Raw genomic sequence first — 20,598 nt, 5'->3', positions numbered from 1 at the left:
TCACAAATCTGTAGATCTCTGTCTTAGTCGTATTAAACCATGGAGCATTCATAACCCCCTGGGGTAGAGAATTCCACAGGTTTACAATCTTTTTGAGTGAAGGAATGTCACCTCACCTCAGCCCTAAATGATAAGCTCCCTCTCCCACATCCGTGGCCCTGTGTTTCAGATCCCCCAGCCAGAGAAACAACGTCTTGGTGTTCACCTTGTCCAGCCCCTTTCAGAATCTTGTATGTTAAATGTTGCCACCCCTTTTCCTTTCTATCCTTTCCTATCTTTCCATAACACCTTATATCCAAGAATATTTAATTCTCAGTTCTGCTTTACTTTTAAAAACCAGGTAGTTATTGTAAATATATGGCTATTTGTGCCTGCATCTCTCTAACCCTATTTCTCACTTTTTGTGCATGTACATAAATACTCTGTAACCCTCAGTTTGATGCTGCTGTATTCCCTGTTGGTCTGAATGCAAGTAATACTACGCTGTTTCTACTCGAGTGCTCTCTATCTTTGGTTTTGGCAAAAAAAAGTACTTCACTAGTTAAGATTATATTCCCTGAAATTTAGGAAATTAAGCTGTGATTGAAATGTTCATGCTAGTAAGGGAGCTGGTAAAGAAGTAAGACTGTTTGTTTCTGCTGGTTCAAGAGTCATGGGGCAATAAGTCATAGTCTTAAAAATTAGAAGCAGTCCCCACAGGGATGACAAATAGAAAATGCTGAAAAGGCTCAGGTCTGGCAGCATCAGTGGAAAGAAAAACAGAGTTGATGTTTAGAATCCAGTGATCTTTAATCAGAAATCTTAGAAATGAACTTAGGAAATACCTCTAAACTCAAAAGGAAGTAGAGGTTTGGTATTCGTTTTTGCAAATGGAGGTTGATGCTAGGTCGCTTGTTAATTTTAAAAGTGAGATTGATGCACTTTTCCTTAGAGGGGTTAAGAGATATGGGATTACTTCAGACACAGATCACTCGTGATGTCACTTAATAATGGAATAGGCTCAAAGGACAAAACAGACTCCTCCTCTTCCTATGCTCATCACTAATGAGTGATTGTGGGCTTTTGGTAGTGCAGGGGATGCAGACAAACACACTTGATACCTGCATGCATATGTCACAAATCAACATGAGGTCTCATTGAAACATTTCCGATTCTTAAGGGACAATAGAGGGTAAGTTCTGAGAGGATGCTCCCCCTCGTGGGAGAGTCTAGGACCAGAAGGCATAGTCTCAGAATAAAGGGATGGCAATTTCAGACTGAGATGGGGAAGGTTACTTTTACCTCCTGAGGGTTGAGAGTTTTTGGAACTCCTTGCCACAAAGAGCTGTGGAGGCAGAGTTCCTGGGTATATTTAAGGTTGAGATAGGTACTTTATCAGTCAGAGAATCACAGGCTACGGAGAAAAGGCAGGACGGTGGATTTGGGGAATGTCAGATCAGCCACAATCCTATTGAATGATCAGAGACAAAAGAAACTGCAGATGCTGAAATCCAAAGTAGACAGGCACGAGGCTGGAAAAACACGCAATACTGAAGAAGGGTTACACCAGAAATGTCAACTTCTCCACCTCCTGATGCTGCCTGGCTTCCTGTTGAAGAGGGAATTGCCGCGAGACAAGGTGATGCTAGGCACACGGACACACAAGATGGCCGCTGAGCCATTAGTTGGCCAATATGACACACACGATGGCTGCAGAATTACAATATGAAGAGAAACATCAGAGCAGATACAGACACTGCCTGGGGCCACCAGAATACCAGCACAATGCCCTCACAATCTAGTTGATTAGTTTAAGGCAGGTGGGGGAAAGAATACACATGAGTAGTGTATACTGCCCACCGAAGCGCCTGGGTCCAGCCAATACCTCTTGTAGAAATGCTAACAGCTTGATACAGACTCAATGTAAAGTGCTAATAGCCAGGGCTGCAGCAATCATCCTTCTTAAGAAGAGCAATTACCGCCCATTATTATAGCAATGGATTTCCGTGGAGACATTAAAACTGACAATGTCTGCACTGAAACTGACAATGACCATGCAGAAATTAACAAAGGCTGTGCTGGAACTGACAAAGACTGTATCGAAACTATCAACGATTCTGCAGTGATTGCCAGAAATAAACCATGTTACAAAGGCAATAATCTCATCACTGACCTATTGTATCACAAAATGTATAAAAATACCTTGACATGTGCTCCGGGTCAAGAGAAGACTCGCAGCTGACCACTGTGCTGTTGGTGTCTTGCTCTCCCTAGAGTTCTGGTATTTCCTTGTACAATAAATTCTATCATTGAACCCTGATTTTGACTCCAAGACTGATGTTTTTCCCCATGACACTGTTCTTCCAGCCTCCTGCCTGTCTCGTATTGAATGGTCAAGCAGGCTTGAGAGGCTGAGGGGCTAACTCCTGTTTCTATTTCTTATGGTCTTATGGATATTGTGTTTTGATCAAGAACAATACCCTTGCACAATTTGTTTTTCCTTTAGCCTAGATGAGGTGCTGAGGTTATCTGTAATGCTGTACTCTACAGTCAATAATTCAGAGGCAGGATTCAGGCTTGGCACAAGGGCAGTCCATAAATGAAATGTGATCTCTATATACTGGAAACATGGGATGAGTTGGTACAAACTAACCACACATTCTGCTTTCTCATTTTGGGAATACCAGTTTAAAATAGATTTGAGAGAAGGCCCCCTGAGCATATGGTACAAATGGATTCAGGACAATTATCTGCATCTTTAAAGAAACTAGTTATTGAAGGATACAAAAGAGCTGATATATGAAGCTCAGAGAGCTTCCTGCAGTCTAATGCCCTTGTCTTGTTCCCAAAAAGGTCCAAACATTTATTTCCTCATGTGTTAAGGTGTCCTCTTGATGCAGAAATGCAGGTGGAAGCACCACATCTTCTTGTACAGCTCTCGATGTTATCATTGTGCCTCATTAATTAGCCAAGCTGTAGTACAATTCATAAAATGTCTAAGATGGCACCCATCCTTGGCCCTAACATTGAGCTTGTGGATGCACATGACTTACCTGTATCCACATTTGGCCTTCTAGCACTTTTAAGGCATCTGGCTAGCTATTGTAGGCTCTAGTTGGGGCAAGCATGATCGGTCACATCCCAAACGTTCGCCATATGGACCCAGAGCATAAAACCAATCCTAATATGGCATCAATGGCCAAGCTCACTCCGAAAGGTGTACAGCGATGAGTGCAAAAACTTCAATCACTCTTAACAGGACCCTGTGCATTTGGTCAAGTTTCATGTCTTAAGTGACGGTACGAAATTTGTCACCAAAGAGATTTCCTTCAGAAGACTGAGCTTTTGACCCGATGCATATGAAACACCTACAAAGATGACACCATGTGATATGAGGAAAGACTATAGGGTTTTCATGGAGTCTAATTGATTCTTCTGGAATATAATTATGTTGGCTTGACCCAGTCCTCTTTGTACAGAACTGATGAATCTTTCATTTCATGGTTGACGATCGTGTTCAGAAGTTGTCTGTCACTGAGCCTCAAGATTGCAAGTGGAACTGTGTGATAGCATAATCTTGACTTTTGTGATAAGGGATGTTCTCATTTATCTTGAACCGGTTTCAGAACGAACATTGTGGCCTTCAAAACAATACATTTTGAGATGTTTGATAAATAATAATGCCGTTTCTAAAACAAATGACACCCCAAAAAAAAACAGTTTTGAGTAATAGTAATTATAAATTAAGTTGTCATAAAAATTCATAATGAGTATGCTTATGAATTTTCAAACTGTAATTAAATGCCATATGCTGACATTAACAAGCAGGAAGCTGGTTAATTAAATGAGACACTTTCGGAGCTGTTTTTACAATGACTGATTACTTGTTGGAGTCAGACCAGCCTTTGTATCAAAGGGTTTTGGGGAATGGAAACAGTGGAAGAGGTGGATAGCATTCTCATATTTCCACCAATTACAAACAATGCAGAGACAGCACAGCTGATGGAGAAGTTTAAACCTTTGCCAAAAACATTATGGTTGGCCTGGCTCATTGTCTTGACTCAACTGGCAAATGCACCGCCTGGTATGAGACTGAGCTACATAGAAACAGGAGGGTCACCAGCTCAATCTCCACTAAAGTTAAACTGGACGGCATAACTAAAGTGATGATATTGGGTCATATATATTTATCAAAATGATAAAATAAGGAGGTGAAATATCAGGCTGGAACCCTGCATATGACTTGGCAGCAGTTTTGAAATTGAAAACCTGAGGTATCTAGGAGAAAGGGAGGACTAAAGGAGGCACAGACGAAGATCCTAACCAATAATAATTGAAAGTTGGAAGCAGTAACTTTGTTGCTTCAACATAGTGAAATACGGGACCAAAATCAATTCTTCATGAACCGTTTACCTTCTAATGGAAACTTCTAATCCTGTTGATTGTCCCCATGTCTGTTGGATAAATTGTTACACTTAGCACTGCACCTTGCATTTAAGGTAATGTATATGTCCCAAGAATATAATTTTGTGATGCTCTGATGTTAGTCATTTGCCTAGGATTCTTTTCAAATAGTAATTCATTGCATGGAGTGTAAGAAGTCCTTTGAGATGTTTCAATCTTGAGGGCACTACATAAATGCAACATTATTACTGTACACAAGTATAATTTTGAAGCCTGTGGCACTATGTTTTGAATAACTTTAAAGCTAGCCTTCACATGAGGGAATGGGCTCTTACTGTCAGATCCCTTGGACAGAAAGGATTTAGCTCATTTATAGATTGAAGGGTGCAGCAATATCTTTCATTTTACGTAGAAACCTGAAACCTTACCTTCTCTACTTCTCAGTTCAACTCTTTCCCCATTCACCTTGATTATCATTAACTAAATAGACTTTATTTTGAGCTTGTGCTATGATGGTTTTGTGTGCATTAATTACATTCAGAAAGATTGATGCGATCAACAAATAAGAAGCATGAAAATAATTGACTTTTCCATGAATGTAATGCTTCCTAAATGAACACTTGGAATTTTGAAAACAGAAGCAGATTTTGATCTAAAATAAGTGGGAAAATACTTGAAAGTATTCCAATCCGAAAATGTATGTTGGCAATTGGTGATAGCCGAAAGGTAGCCCTCAAATGCAGGGAAAAAGTGGAAAGTTAACTTCAGAACTTGGAACCATGCTGTATGACAATTAAATATCTCTCTGTTGCTGAGAGTTCCCAGCATTGCTGACCTTTATTCAGCCCTTGAATTAACAGAATAATTGGAGCAGCTCGCCCAATATCACAAAACAGTTTTCCACAAAGCACTCTTCGGTCAATTTGATTGATGCTCCTCCAACCAAATTCACAATTCATCTTTTCCACTCCGTGTGAGGTTTATTTGTTCCTCAATTCTGTGAACTTGAATCATCTTGTTGTTCACAAAGTGTGACATAAATGAAAGTTAGATGTAGGGATAAAGGGATCAGTGGGTATGGGGAGAAAGCATGAACAGGGAACTGAGTTGGAGAATCAGCCATGATCACGTTGAATGATGGAGCAGGCTCAATGGGCCAAATGGCCTATTGCCTGCTCATATTTTCAGAATCATCCCACCTTGGCTGTTCTAGTGGCTAGGCCTTAATTGTGGTTGTTTTGAAATGTTTTTAATAACATCTTTATCGATTACTAGTTGAATTGTTTCCTATTAACAAACCCCTGAAGAAGCAAAAGCAACTTCAGTTTAAATGTCATGTGTGAAGTATGACACCTCATCCAGTTCAGTACTTCCTCATTATAGATATGAAAATTGTCATTATCAATGAATATGAATCATTGGCGGAATTCCACTGTAATTATTTTCTAATCAGCCAATCAAAGAGATGTTATTGCACACCTCTGGAACAAGAGGGGCTTGAACCCAGATCTCTGGGTCCGGAAGTCGGGAGAATTCCAGCAGAGTGACGTGCCTAATCAATCCAAGGTTTAAGTCAAGTAATTATTGCAAGGGACAAAGGAGAGAAGTGCCCTCGGTCTTTTGCAGTGTTGCAGCTCATTTTCTGATGCCTCCTGCAAGCTCTCTGTCTTGTCTGTGATCGGGATTTATGAAAACAAGACATTTTAACAGCCTTCTGCTTTGTGACACAAAGTGCCTATGCTGGCTGTCTCCTCCTTCAAGAGGTTTCTGAAATACCTATCTGTTTTGGTCAATCCTTTGGTCAGTTGCCATAATAATACTTGTGTGACTCAGTGTGAACCTTGATTTGATCATTCTTGCTGTGAAGCACCTTGGCATGTTTGACGATGTTAACCATAAATGCAGAGTGTTGTTGCCAATAAGTTTTTAGCCACTTCTGCTGAAGGTTCTGACTCCTAATAAGTGTTTTTCAAAAGTGCCCAGCCACACTCATGTCTCATCCCAGAGGCTTTTGCATCAGCTGAAGATTTTAATCCACTTTCAGTACTTTGCATCTCTCTTGAAGTAGAGAGGTTCTGACATTCAGGTTGGTCACTGTGTCGGTCATCAAACTCTAACCATATGTGCGTGTCTGTGGTTTATACCACCATTACAGTTGGTGTTGTTAGCATTTGTTACATAAGAACATTAAAAAAAAGGAGTAGACCATCAATTCCATTCGGCCTGCTCTGCCATTCAATAAGATGATGGCTGATCTTTTCTTGGACTCAGATTCACTTACCTGCCCGCTCAGCATAACCCTTAATTCCTTTACTGTTGAAAAATCTATCTTTGCCTCGAAAATATTCAACAAAGTAGCCTCAACTGCTTCACTGGGCAGGGAATTTCACAGATTCACAACCCTTTGGGCGAACTCGTTCCTTTTTCACTCGGTCCTAAATTTACCCACCAGTGGAAACAACCTCCCTGCTTCTATCTTCTCTATTCCCTTCGCAATTTTATATGTTTCTATAAGATTTCCCCCCTCATTCTTCTAAATTCCAATGGGTATAGTCCTGGTCTACTCAGTTGTGCCTCATCAGGCAACCCTCTCAATGCCAGAATCAACCTAGTGATTGATTTTGTTGTGTTAGAGAATGGCCAGGTAGACTTGAGATGAATAGCCGCTTCCTGTTGCTATGTGCTGATCTACAGGGACTCTAAGTCAGAGCTTGTTTATCAGAGTTGCACCACAGAAGGTGTTCACCTTCAGAAATTCCAGAAAGGTCAAATCATCAGAGAAGTATCAAGTTCAGCCTACATGTTTCCAGAACTCTAATAGATTAGGCTTCTTGATGCTGTAAACAGCAGTGGGTAATACCAGTCCAGGAATGAAAAGCTGGGGTGGAGCATCTCAGTCCAACTAGACAGGTAAGACCTGATAATTTAATGACGCCATTTACCACAGCCACCAGAGAATGTTATTTTTAACTAAACTTAAGGTTACAAAAATAGCAAATATCCAACCCTTCTAAATAAATTTGAGATTTTCTGAAAGTTCACAAAAACAAAGCTTTTGCTGTTTAAAAAGCATTGATTAGCCAATCACTCCAACTGTTCTGAAAATAGAAAGTTGGAGGACAAACGACACCAGTTTGTAGCCCAACAGGTTCGTTTGAAATCACAAGCTTTCGGAGCTCTGCTCCTTTGTCAATTGAAGTCCACTTCAGATGATGAAGAGCAATGGTCCAAAAGCTTGTAACTTCAAATAAGCCTGTTGGGCTACAAACTGGTGTCGTGTGACGTCTGACCTTGTCCACCCCAGTCCAACACTGGCATCTCCACAGTAGGCTTGAGCTTGACAATTGTCTCATTCTAATTCTGTCGTTGACTGCACTAGCAGTGACTGGAAGCCTGTTTTTAAATGTGAATATTATTGTCTACATTGGGTTAAGCCAAATAGCTGCTGTCTGTTGAGCTGTGAGAAGGTGTCTGTTTGAAACAGTGACACAGATATATGGGGATGAGAAGCTTGATCCTAAATTTCCAAGGAAGGCTTATAACTGCATGCTTTTTATTCTGACTCCAGGGAAAGTCTCTTGGATGTTGTGTAGCAATAGAATTGAGGAATTCAAGTACACAGAGTCTATTGTTATGATTTTCTCAAGAAAATCTCTCGCCTTCATAGCTCACAGCATGCACCTTTAAGTAATCTAATTTTCAATAAACTGGATTTCCACTTTGAGTGTTCGCAATTGTAAAATGCGTCATAAGACAATAAGATATGGGAACAGAATTCGGCCATTCAGCCCATCAAGTCTGCTCCGCCATTCGATCATGGCTGATATGTTTCTCAGTCTCATTTTCCTGCCTTCTCCCCATAGTCCTTGATCCCCTTACCAGTCAAGAACCTATCTATCTCTGTCTTAAATACAATCAATGATGTGGCCTTCACAGCTCTCTGTGGCAATAAGTTCCACAGGTCATACCCTCTGGCTGAGGAAAGCCCTACTCCTCTCACTTCTAAAGGGTTGACCCTTCATTCTGAGGCTGTGCCCTTGGGTCCTTGTCTCTCCTTCTTCTAGTGGAAACATCTCCATGTCCACTCTATCCAGGACTCCCTTTTACCTTTTAGATATCATCAAAAATCTCTTGCAACCTTTGTTTATATTGCTAGCTAGCTTACTGTCATATTTCATATTCTCCTCACATTTTTTTTTTAGTTTTCCTCTGGATTTTTTAAATGTTTCCCAATCCTCTGGCTTTCGACGAATCTTCACCACGTTGTATGCTTTTTCTTTTGCTTTGATGCTGTTCGTGACTTCCCTGGTCAGCCATGGTATCTTATCCTCCCCTTAGAATGTTTCTTCTTCCTCTTGTGATGAATTTCTGCTGTTGCCCCCCCCCTCCCCCCCCCCCCCCCCCCATTTGACACCCAGAAACTCCTGTCATTGTTCCTCCTATGTCTTCCCTGCTAGGACCGCCTTCCAATCAACTCCAACCAGCTCCTCCCCCATACCTTTGTAGTTACTTTCACTCAATTGTAATACTGGTACATCTGATTCCAGTTCTCCCTTTCAAACTGCAGGGAGAATTCTAATTTATGTGGTCACCAATCCAGGTGCATTTTCTGAGGTGGTTACACTAAATCATGTCCCAAAAGTTTAAATCAGCCCTATATGCTTGAAGATATAGCAATTCACAAAATCTTTCTTGTATTATAAAGTTAATACAGTCTATTGAACAGAAGAGCATTAATCTCATTCTTTTTGTTAGAGTTGGGGCTGTATTTGAAGATGGGCATCCATGAGGGTTTTATTTGAGGGAGGGGCAATGGTGATAACAACACCCACTTTTCATGATTTAATTTGTTATTCAAGCTAACTCGGGCAGTAGCTCACAAACAGAAATTGCTGGGACAGGTCTGACAACATCTGTGGAGAGAAATCAGAGTTAACGTTTCGAGTCCAGTGATGGTTCCTCGGAACTAGGGGATAAAAGAAGATGCTGACTTCCAGGGTTGTGTGTGGTATCATCGTTACCTTGTACTTTCTCACCTCCCATCACATTGAAATGTTACTGTCTGAGAATAATGATCAAATGTTGCCACTAATGCCACGCCTGCCTTTTCTTCTGTTCTTCCTTCCAGCTGTGGAAGACCGAAAGTTGTTCATAGGGATGGTTTCAAAAAAGTGCAACGAGAATGACATCCGAGTGATGTTCTCAACGTTTGGACAGATAGAGGAATGCAGAATTCTACGGGGACCGGATGGGTTGAGTCGAGGCAAGTGTACGCTCCATCCTGTCTGTTTTTTTTCCCTTTAACTCCAAGTGCTAATTGGAGCTGTAGGTCACAGTCAATGAACTAAGGTGGTGGATCTTCCATTCAAAATGTTACTTCTGGCATAGTGTTAAATCTCTAATCTCCTCAGGTGATATATTCAAGACACGAGGTGCTTATACTGTCTTATGACATGCTCCTCAGTTTTATTATCGTTAAACCTTGACATTTGTCATGGCAATTCCAGAAGAGCCACTTCAAAAGTCAACCAGAACATAATAAATTTTGAGTTACACACATTACCAAGTGATTTTAGTCCTATTCCAGTTCCACAAATGTGACATGGTTAGTAACCTCCAATCTTGTCACCATCTGAGATTTATAGTAGCAATTATCAGAGTCATAAAGGGTATTTGAGACTTAGGTTAAGAATGAGATCAATTTGCAAATACTCCTGTGAATTTGAGGAAAGCTATGACTGTTAAGAAAATGGATCCATATGTAATTGCTTTCTCTGTCTTCCATACCGTGCCATCCCCCTCATAAAAAAAGGACACAAGCTTACAACAAACACACACAACAGAAGAAACAGGAATAGTTATAGTCACCTAATCATGCTACTGCTTTTGAGATCACACAGAGAAAATAACATTCCTGAAGTGGCACTGACTACGCAAAAGGCAGCTAGGAATCTACTTTATAATTTGCAGAGGGGATTCAGTCAACATAGTATCAGGAGGATTGTGCCCATGTGTTTGGGATTGAAAGAGATTTACACTGTTGCATCACATGCTTGTAACCAAGAGAGAAATGGTTTGCTGAATAGTTTTTTTTTTCACAAAGTTTTCATCCTTTTTATCATTGTCTCACCTCTTTGCTGCCCCAGTTAATGACCTTTTATGAAATAGAATGAGAGAGAGCAGCAGATACTCTCAGGTGAAGTGAGACTCCTCCAAAAGCAGCAACATGGGGCTTGAAAATATTTCCTTGCCCTCTATTTGTCGGAACACACACACAGCCCAATTAGAGCAAGCAAGGTCAAGAGATTGTCATGAGTATGAAAATTAAACAGATATTTTAGGAGGTGTCTATTCTTTGCATGTAGCAATACATGGGGAATCCTTACTCACCCATCCCACCAACTTCAGAATCTTCTCATGAAAGTAGAAGGCCGAATAGATGTCCAGGAGGGTCGAGCACGATTCTTTGGGAGGTTCTCTGCTTCCTTGCCTAACCACTTTGCAAACTAACCCCTAAGGGGTGTAAATTGTGCCCACCTATGCCCTCATTTTGTCTGATGTAGGGCATATCAGTAGGAGGAATGTCAATCTTAGACTATCACAGCTTGACAACAACTTGCACTTGACCGAGTTAAATGGGAGAAGAGGAAGAGACCTGAGGAGGCTGGTCGGGGTTGAGGTTGGACTTGATATTATTGATGACTCATGTTGTTATGGGTTTTGGGATCAAAGGGTAAACTTTGATGAGTAAGCAGGAATAAATGTCTCACCGACCTATGACTCCTGCCAGGGTCGGTAGAAAGGGAATCAGGGACTGTGAGAGGAAAGGAATGTTTCAGTCCACCACAAATGCTGCAGGGACTCACTCTCTACAATGTATACTTGCAGCATTTTCTGTTTTTGGTTCCCTTTCTCTCCATCTCATTCACTCGAGCTCTGGAACTGTCATTGCAGTCAACTCCTGGCTTCTAAAGGGTCAATGGTGGGAGTAAAATAATTGAGGACTAAACCAAAGGAAAAATAATGGCATTGACTGAGGTTTAGAATAAGCATTGTTCTGTCAGAAATGCTATGTCATTACCTTGAGAACGCTGAGCCTCTTTAATCAATAATTAATACCAGATGAAGAGCGACAGACCGGTTACCTCTTTTGGTTAAGTGGACCTTAGCAGGGTACAGCTGTGCATTATCAAGTAACAGCAACCCTTTTAAAGCAAAACCCATTCTGTAGGAAGTCTACCCTTTTCCTTTAAGTTTTATGGGTCTGCATGGTGCAATGTTGTCTTTTTTTTTTGCTTCCCACCCACAAACATGGAGGTAATTTAACATTCGAGTAAAGGATGGAGTTCTGCTGGTCTAGATGCAGAGGTAATAGATGTGTGAGAAAGTGTGCTCTTTGACAGTGAGGTAAGTGCTTGCCTCTGATCATGTCTGTCGGAAATTACTTTCTGAAGCCATACTGCGAACATAGATATTATTATTGAGTTGGCGGAAATGCAGAAAATGATGCAAGATTGCAAATTTTAAAAAATTAAGTGAAGAAGGCTGTTTCCATTAGCCTTCACTTGTCAACCAGAAGATAACTAACATTGAATATTTAACAAGGCAGGCTTGATATTAGCCCTATCTGTGTACCCTTCCAGTCATGGCAAGACCGATTTATCAGTTGTCTAGAGAAACATAGGCAGCTCAAGAAGAAGATAAAACTGACAAGTTGTAACTTTATAGACATTTCGCCACAGGTACTAGGAAGCTTCTAGAATTGTAAATTTTTTTTCCACACACAATTAAATGAGTCCAGTAGTATCTTTTTTTAATTGATACAAAGTGAGATTAATTTGCCGGTAAATTTAAACTTGGTCATGTGTAGAGGGGAAAAAAAATATTAAAATATGATTTAAGCCAGCAGGTAGCTTGAACAAGCAAGCTGGATGGGATCAACTTTAAAGCATCTCCAATTCCCGACTACTCCTTGTCTGAAATATACTCTGAAAGACGGGATGCAAGTTGTGCTGTCAGTCTGTCCTCCCATGCATATACAAGGACTAGGCATTTCTTCAAAAATGGAGATTTTTTTGACACTGAAATAAAATAAAGATGAAAAATTTCAATTTATTTTCCCTGTTAAAACTGGAAGACCTTCAAATATCGGAGCAGAATTAGGTTATTTGGCCCATTAAGTCAGCTCTGTCATTCGATCATAACTGATATGTTTCTCAAGGCGGGAGTGGGTACTGCAGATGCTGGAGATTAGAGTCAAGATATTAGAGTGGTGTTGGAAAAGCACAGCAGGTCAGGCAGCATCCGAGGAAAAGGAAATTCAACGTTTCAGGCAAAAGCCCTTCATCAGGAAGCCCTTCCTGATGAAGGGCTTTTGCCCGAAACGTCAATTTTCCTGCTCATCGGATGCTGCCTGACCTGCTGTGCTTTTCCAGCACCACTCTAATCTTGACACTGATGTGTTTCTCAACTCCAGTCTCCTGACTGCTCCCATAACCCTTGATCTCTTTACTAATCAAGAACCTATCTATCTCTATCGTAAAGACACTGAATGGCTCCTTGTGTCTGACGCTAACTTCTGGTGGATCGCTCAAAGAGGGGGGTGGGTTGGGTTCCATGTCCACATGTGAGAATCACTGTCTTGTCTCTTCCAAAGCTTCAACTACAAGCAGCAGCTTCATGTTGAATTGTTCAGCCTATGCGCCCTGCACCCATTTCCCAAATGAAAGAAGGGCTTTCTGTGTATCCAGCAGTCTGTCTATCAATGCCAACCAATTATGTCCAAGTCACAACATTTCGCAATTGCTTCAAATCGAAAGAAGCCGACTGGAAATTGTCTCCGAGTTTACATCATCACTGCCTCTCACATCGCCGTTGTTTAAACTCTTCCCCAGCCTTCTCCCTATTTTCTCCCTTTTTCTCTCTCTCTCTCTCTCTCTCTCTCTCTCCCAATCTCTGACTCTTTAAATCTCAAGTATTGTTACAGCCACTAAAGGGGAGATTATGGCTTTGAAAATATGTATTGCCGTACGAGTAGACGTATACTTTCCAGTTATTTGCAAAATTTTCTTTCCTCTGGCAACCAGAGATGAAGACCCTTTGAAATATGGGATTAAATTAACTTCAGTTTTGTGATTCAGAATTGTTACAGTTTATTAAAGAACAAACATGAGCTTCTCTACATACATTAGACAGCTAGATAGATTTACATGAAAATATAGTTCAGCGAAAGGTCATTCAGCCTGACCAGCTGGGGCTTCCCTGAAATGTCCACCCAGATTTCCTTATCTAACTCAACTCTCGCTCTCTCTTTTCCCCCTTCTTTCACACCCCATGCCCCCCCCCCCCCATAAGCCTGCCTGACTTCCCATTAAGTGTATCCATACAGTACTATTCACTTCAGCCACTCCCTGTGGTAGACAGTTCCATGTGTTCGCCACTTTTTGGGTAAAGAAGTTACTTCAGAATTCCCTGTTGCGTTCCAGAATTCTTGGTCACTGTCTTGTATTGGATTAGAGTGGTGCTGGAAAAGCACAGCAGGTCCGAGGAGCAGGAAAATCGGCATTTCAGGCAAAAGCCCTTCATCAGGAATGCTGCCTGACCTGCTGTGCTTTTCCAGCACCACTCTAATCTAGACTCTGGTTTCCAGTGTCGGCAGTCCTCACTTTTGCCACTGTCTTGTATTGACCACCCCTAGATTTCTCTTCCCCGAAAGAGGCGACATTCCCTCTGCTTCCACTGCGTGAAATGTGACAGTTTCCAATTCCAGATGCAGTGAACCACAAGTGAAACAGGGTTGTTATGAATTTTCAGCCCTCACACCCAACACCAACTGTAAGCTCCAGATGGATGCGTGACCGTCGAGATGGGAAGCTCATCCGAAGTCCCTTATGCCACCGAGACTGGATCGTGATTATGGGAAATACAAGCACAAAAAGTTAACCAATCTGAAATAAAGGCTAGCATTGTGCAGCAGGACAGTTTGCAACTGAAAGATGAGAAGTTGTTTTTTTTATACCAGTTGAGAGTTTGTTGACAAATATTTGTATCTGAATGTTAACCTGTCCTTTCTCTTTCAGTTGCTGACTGGCCTGCGCTCATCTAGTATTGAGGGCTTGCAGCCTAGACGTCTAGATTTTAAAAGAAACTAAAGCCCATGCAGGTCATCTCTTGCCCACCCAGAGAAAGAGAGGACCACAGATGCTGGAGATCAGAATCGAGAATTATGACGGTAAAAAAGCACAGCAGGTCAGGCAGCATCAGAGGAGCAGGAGAGTTGATGTTTCAGGCATAATCCCTTCATCAGGAACAAGCTCTTCATCCTGATGAAGGGCTTATGCCAGAAGGGTCGACTCTCTTGCTTCTCAAATGCTGCCTTACCTGCTGTGCTTTTCCAGTGCCACATTTTTCGATCTCTTGCCCGTCCAACCACCCACCAGCCACACAGAGCCACACATAAAACTCTGGCTTACTCTAACTTGGTCAGAGTAAAAGCCGATGGGCAGTAATATTACAACATTGTAGCTTCAGAATCATAAAACATTCCAAGGTGCTTCTCAGCAACAAAACATGATTCTGGGGGCCATGGAAGGAGAGCTCAGAACAGACTGACAAAGGTTAGAGTCAAATACGCAGGTTTAGGGAAGAACATGAAGGCAGACAGAGAGGGACGGAGAGGTGGTGAGGTTCAGGGAGGGAATTCCACAGATAACTTCCCATGTGAGGATAGAGCGAGGAAATTCAATGAACACGAAGGAGGCAAGGATTGGAGGAGCACAGTTATCGGGGTGGTGGTGGTTTGATGGTGCTAAAGGAAGTTAAAACAGCAAGACTGAGGATTTGAGAATGACAATGAAATAGTTGAAATCAGTGTGGTGCCAGACAGGGATCACTGTAGTTTGATAAACCGGGGAGTTTCACAAAGGGTTTTGATTCTTTCCTCATTGTTTAGGGTGGATTGGATGACAGCTGTCCAATTTAGGGAGGTGAATCAAAATGAAATTTAAAACTAACTGAACAGTCGAAATACAATATAGATCTGCCTCATGGTGTCTTCCAAAATGGGTCATTGATGAAAATGATAATTTCTAACCATGTGATTTTGTAAATGGTACAAATCTGAGAGGAATACGATAATGCAAAGGTTGGTATTTGGTACAATTATATGGGACCACTCATTTCACCAAAGCTTTTTCTGAATTCCAATGTGATGTCAAAGGTGAGCTCAGCGCCCTGTAACCTTAGGGGTCTGTCATTCCCCTGTGTCATAGACGCCTCTGGTCAGACAAAATATAATTTTGGAAGGAAAACATCACTTTGGCTCCATTCTATTACCAACCTCACCTTATAAGCATCTTGGCTATGCCACCAGTTCCTTACCTCTTACAGCCCTGAGACAGCGCACCATCAGAAACGTGACTGTGCAAACATACTAATTGAAACGAAAAGAAGGAAGCAGGGACTGAGTTTATGAAATTTACTTAAGTCAGGGAAGCAATACGTGTTATTTTAGATTTACCCACAAAACAAAATGTACAGTTAGCCCTTTCCTCCTCACCTGGACCCTCTCAGCCCACTCCGTGTAGAAGTGTGGTTTGAGAATCTCGATGGAAGCAACATTCGTGTCCATTTAAACCACGGCAGACAGCAGCAGTAGCTGGGATCCATGTGCACTGAGATCGTACAGCACAGTGAGTTCTATGTCATCTTTCCAGTGCGACAGCTGTGTATGTAAAATGGTGTGTTGACCTATTTTCCTTTCTCTCGTGAGTGCATTAACCAAGGTGCTTTCGGGGCCGACAGCAAGGGGAGGGAAGGCATGGCTTGCTCTGACTGCTCTTGGCTAAAAGAAAAATGCCACGTGAAAATGAAATGTTAAAAAGCTGTTGTATTTTTATGTACTACTGAGAACAGTGTCGTCTTGTGGCCGTTCTCGTAGAGTTGTGTTGGTTTAACAAGCGTCCAATCCTCTTGTCTTGTTGTTTTTTTTTGTCTCTCCTGCTCCCCTGTCCCCCTTGTCCCCACAGGCTGTGCATTTGTCACGTTTTCCACAAGGGCAATGGCACAGAATGCAATCAAAGCCATGCACCAGTCTCAGACCATGGAGGTACTGTATCGTCTGCCCTTTACTTGTTTCTTTGTGGATATTGTAGAATGTGGTGAAGCTGCAGTATATACCGTTGCAAGGAGGTCATCTCTCGCTCCCAACTGTTGTAGCTTTTTCCAAGTTTTGGTGTGTATGTGTGTGTGTGTATCTTGACAGCTGAAAATGCTACAATAATGCAAAAAGGTCATTTGGCTGCATTTCACAAGTTCTCCCTAATATTCTCAAAAGCTCCTCCTGAATTCCCACCAGATGGATCGCACACAACATGTGCTCACCATTGTGTGAAGAGGTGAAACATTTTCTTCTGGGGGAAAATAAACAACAATTTTAGTTCCCCAAAGGTGGAGGGTTGCCAGAGAAGCTCGGTTGACCTGCTTCCCAGTGTGGAACTGCACGTAAAGATCTCTCCCCAAGGCAAACTTGCAAGTGCTCAGAGGGGAAGAGCAATGAGGGGACAGGGAGTGTAAATGTTTTCAGTCAAATTGTTCAGATAGTTTGGAGGAGGCAGGACTTGACGCCAGGCTTTCCTTGCTCAGAGACAGGATCACTCACTGTACCCAGCTAAATGGATAATGTTTCCAAAGATCTGGCGCATAAATATAATGGATCAAGTGGCCTCCTTCTGTGTAGCAAGATTCTACGGGGTGATCCCTCATCTGCATTGAGCCAGTTGCACTCAGTCAGAGGAGTGCTATAGCAAATCAGGGTTCAGAGGGTAGAACAAATTGACCAGGCAACACAACTCTGCATTTGACAACAGAGAGCCTTCTCTGAGACGTGAGCAATTTGGGATTGAGTGAGGCTTGACCACTGTGCCCACATTTGGACTTTGCTATTAAGGAACTTAAACACACCCTCAAAACCACTTGGTTACCAGAAGTCAGTCAGAGACCCTGCAGAGCCAAGCATCTCAGACACCCACACAGAGGCAGATTCTGGAAGCAGAAAGGCTGTCTGAAAAGACCACTTCATTCTTTCTCATGCAATTCCAGTTCATTTGCTAAAAGTTGTGTGCGTGTGGATAGCGGGGTGAGGATGTGATTAGCCTCCATGGCGATGCCTTTGCAGTCAAATAGCCTGCCAGCACTTGCTGTCATTGCTGCCATCACCCCAGGGGGAAAATATCTTGGGAGGAACTTGGAAGTGATTTAGTGCAATGCAGGCTCAAATTAGTAACTGAATTTATTAGCCTTTTCAAAAGGAAACCTACTGCTCACAATATAATGGGGCTTGCAAGAAAATATACTGCAGCTTTAACCAGGGTGGAATGTGTTGGGAGAAGGTAACTTCCTGGAAATTACAGCTTTATAACAATCTGCATATGTCTTCAAACACTGTTTAACCACAGGTCCTAAAGAATGTAGCGCATTAAATTCATCAACTAACAACTTGTTGCACTCATTAAAAATAAGATTGACCTCTCTAATTGCTCAGTGGTGGCTGTGGTACTTAACTTAATCGCAAAGCAGATGTTGAAATCAGCAATGTCCTACTAAGAGACCAAAGGTTAAACATGTTTTAATTTGTTTTTGCTGTGTTTTTTTTGGACCAAACCTCCGCTTAACAGGGAATTGGCATCAAAAGCTAAATTAACTTCTTTCTCATCCATGTGTTGTTTAATCTTTTGTGGTGGTTACGTTTCTCTGTACTCGTTTTTTCCCCCACCCTCTTCTCCCTGTATATTCCGATATGAGCTATGAAGTCTGTTCTTTTTCTCTGCTTTTTAATGGTTGTTAAGGCATCTGGTTCAAGCTGCTAATAACAACGGTGTTATCACGTTGCACATGGACGGAATTAATCAATTCATTTTTTAAATAGTTGCAAACAACAAGAGGTCATTTGTCCTATCATTTTTTTCAAAAGAATACTTTATAAATATGTATAAGTACACTGCAGATTAAATTATATTACAATTTATTTCAATACAGTAATTGGCACTGCTTACCAAGTTATTACTTACAATACATGTCTCAAGTATAAAGCTCTGGTGCAGACAGTTGAGGGGACTTTCCTCAGGTTCGAGTTCCTCCAAAGTTGAAAAAGAAGCATTTGATTTACCCACAGCCAGATGGGTTACAGCATCATGTCTCTCCTCTCTTTCCCCCTTCCATTCAGATCTCAAACTAAAGTAGAAGATCAACAGGTTAAAGTTGCATTTGTGTCGTGACTTTAATATAGTAACTCATTCCCCAACAAAATGCGACACTGAACCAACTTAGTGATGTCTTTATCAGCACATTTTAGAAAGGAGTCAGCAAAGTTGGGTCACCTATCATTCATATTCAGACCTGTTTAAAAGGCTGTGAGATCAAAGTGGTTCTCATAACATTTGCTCACCTCCCCAAAAGCTGTTTTCCACAAGGTTGATGGGAACCGGGATAAAAAATGTGGGGCCTGAATTTGTTTTCTCCTGCCTGCTAGATTATTCCGAATGTTTTTTTTTATCAGCTGTATGCAGACTTTCCTTCCAATCAATGTGTTCTTTTTTAAATGTGTGAAAACTTGGTCATAGCCTGCTTCATGCTAACACCATTCCATTCAGCTTTTACCTTATCTAAATCATTTAATAATAAACTGACTGCACCAACTTATAGCATTCTGTCACAACCTTGTGCAGTGTAAGTGCTAGAAATAAATGTCAGTGTCATTGGCGTAGGCAGGGGTGGGAAATAGATGCTAATCGCTACCCTGTCTCTCGCTTGCTCTGTCTCTCTCACACACGCACCCTCTCACATACACACCCTCACACACGCACGCACACGCACATGTCCACACGCACGCGCACACACCCCTCCCCCTCTCCCTACTGTGTAGTGTGTGCCTGGTATTTCCTCCATCCTATGTTTAAATTCTGTGCTGCTCTCACAGGTGGGGCCCAGGTGTAGAGGGCCAACACTTAGTTTGAGATATTCGATAAATATTGCCTGTCGAAAGTCAGCCCAGACTGAGTCAGCATCGTCAGGAGAGGAGGCAAGGAATCCTGGAAGACAGCAGAAGTTTTTATTTTCTGAATGAGGCATTGACACTGACTGACAGCCTGCAAGCCCACTTCTGTGTTCACTCCCCATGCAGTGAGGTCAGACCTCCAGTAATTCAGAAGTGGAGTCCAGGAGTCATTGCAGGAGAGAAGAAAAGATGATTAATGAGTCTTTTACATGACAGACCACCAAGTGGCTGCAGGACTGATGGAGGCTATTCAGCCTCTTGAGTTCATGCTGGCTGTCTCTGCAAGAGACCCTTAGCTGGTTCCACTCCCGCCAACCCTCGCCTTGCAGCTCATGTACTTTTGTTGTTCCCCATTCGGGTGCCTGTCCAGTTTCTTGTTACAATTGAATCTCTTTACTGTCAGAGTGCACCCTGATCCTGACAATACTCATGTAATAGAAGTAGAAATTTAAATCACATGCTCCTTCGCGCTCAAGTGATGTCAGGGCCCTGTTTCAGCTGGGGGAGAACTTGCCTTGCCACCCTTTGGATTCTTTTGTAAGGCCTTTAAGCCTGTGTCTTCTTGCTCCTATTGCACCCGTAGGAATAGTTTCTCCCTATCTACTGCCTTGATCCCTCATGATTTTGACAACTAATCAAATCTCCTTCCAACCTTCTCTAAGGTGAATAATCTCAGCTTCTGCAATTTTTCCATGTAAGTTTCACCCCAGATCCTTGGGTGCGTTCCCATTATATGGAGATGCCGGTGTTGGACTGGGGTGGACAAAGTTTAAAAATCACACAACACCAGGTTATAGTCCAAAAGGTTTGTTTGCACATACAAAGTTGAACCTCCAGATAAACCTGTTGGACTATAACCTGGTGTTATGAGACTTTTTAAAATTACTTTGCCCATTCCCATTAAGCTGACTCCACCCAGTAATCAGCAATAACATGGGAAACCCAGCTCATACATTTCCCATTGATCAGAAGCAGGGGGTTCCCAACATCTGAGCATTTGTCAACTTCCCAGCAAACAGAGTATGGTCAAACACTAGAGGTCTGGATACCTGCCCACATGCCATTGTGCAGCTAGTCACTAGATGGTACTAAGAAGTTTGACACTAAATCCTTCCCCTCTACCCCAGCTACTGTCTCGACTGAATAACTAGAGACTGTTCCAT

At 41.9% G+C, this 20,598-nt stretch overlaps 1 protein-coding gene across 29 annotated transcripts in view; it reads left to right on the top strand.

The window, feature by feature from the left end:
- celf2 (cugbp, Elav-like family member 2) overlaps positions 1–20,598 on the top strand; it is a 985,143-nt gene that overhangs the window by 898,114 nt on the left and 66,431 nt on the right. For all 29 annotated transcript variants that reach the window (XM_072562980.1, XM_072562977.1, XM_072562973.1 and 26 more), the window contains 2 exons: positions 9,512–9,646; positions 16,410–16,489. In XM_072562980.1, the coding sequence (XP_072419081.1) occupies positions 9,512–9,646; positions 16,410–16,489 (215 nt within the window). The remainder of the gene's footprint in view (positions 1–9,511; positions 9,647–16,409; positions 16,490–20,598) is intronic.

The sequence above is a fragment of the Chiloscyllium punctatum genome, chromosome 44 (genome assembly GCF_047496795.1).
Source record: "Chiloscyllium punctatum isolate Juve2018m chromosome 44, sChiPun1.3, whole genome shotgun sequence".
Lineage (NCBI taxonomy): Eukaryota > Metazoa > Chordata > Chondrichthyes > Orectolobiformes > Hemiscylliidae > Chiloscyllium > Chiloscyllium punctatum.
Note: the sequence above shows the minus strand (reverse complement) of the source record. Positions and strands in the feature narration are given on the sequence as shown.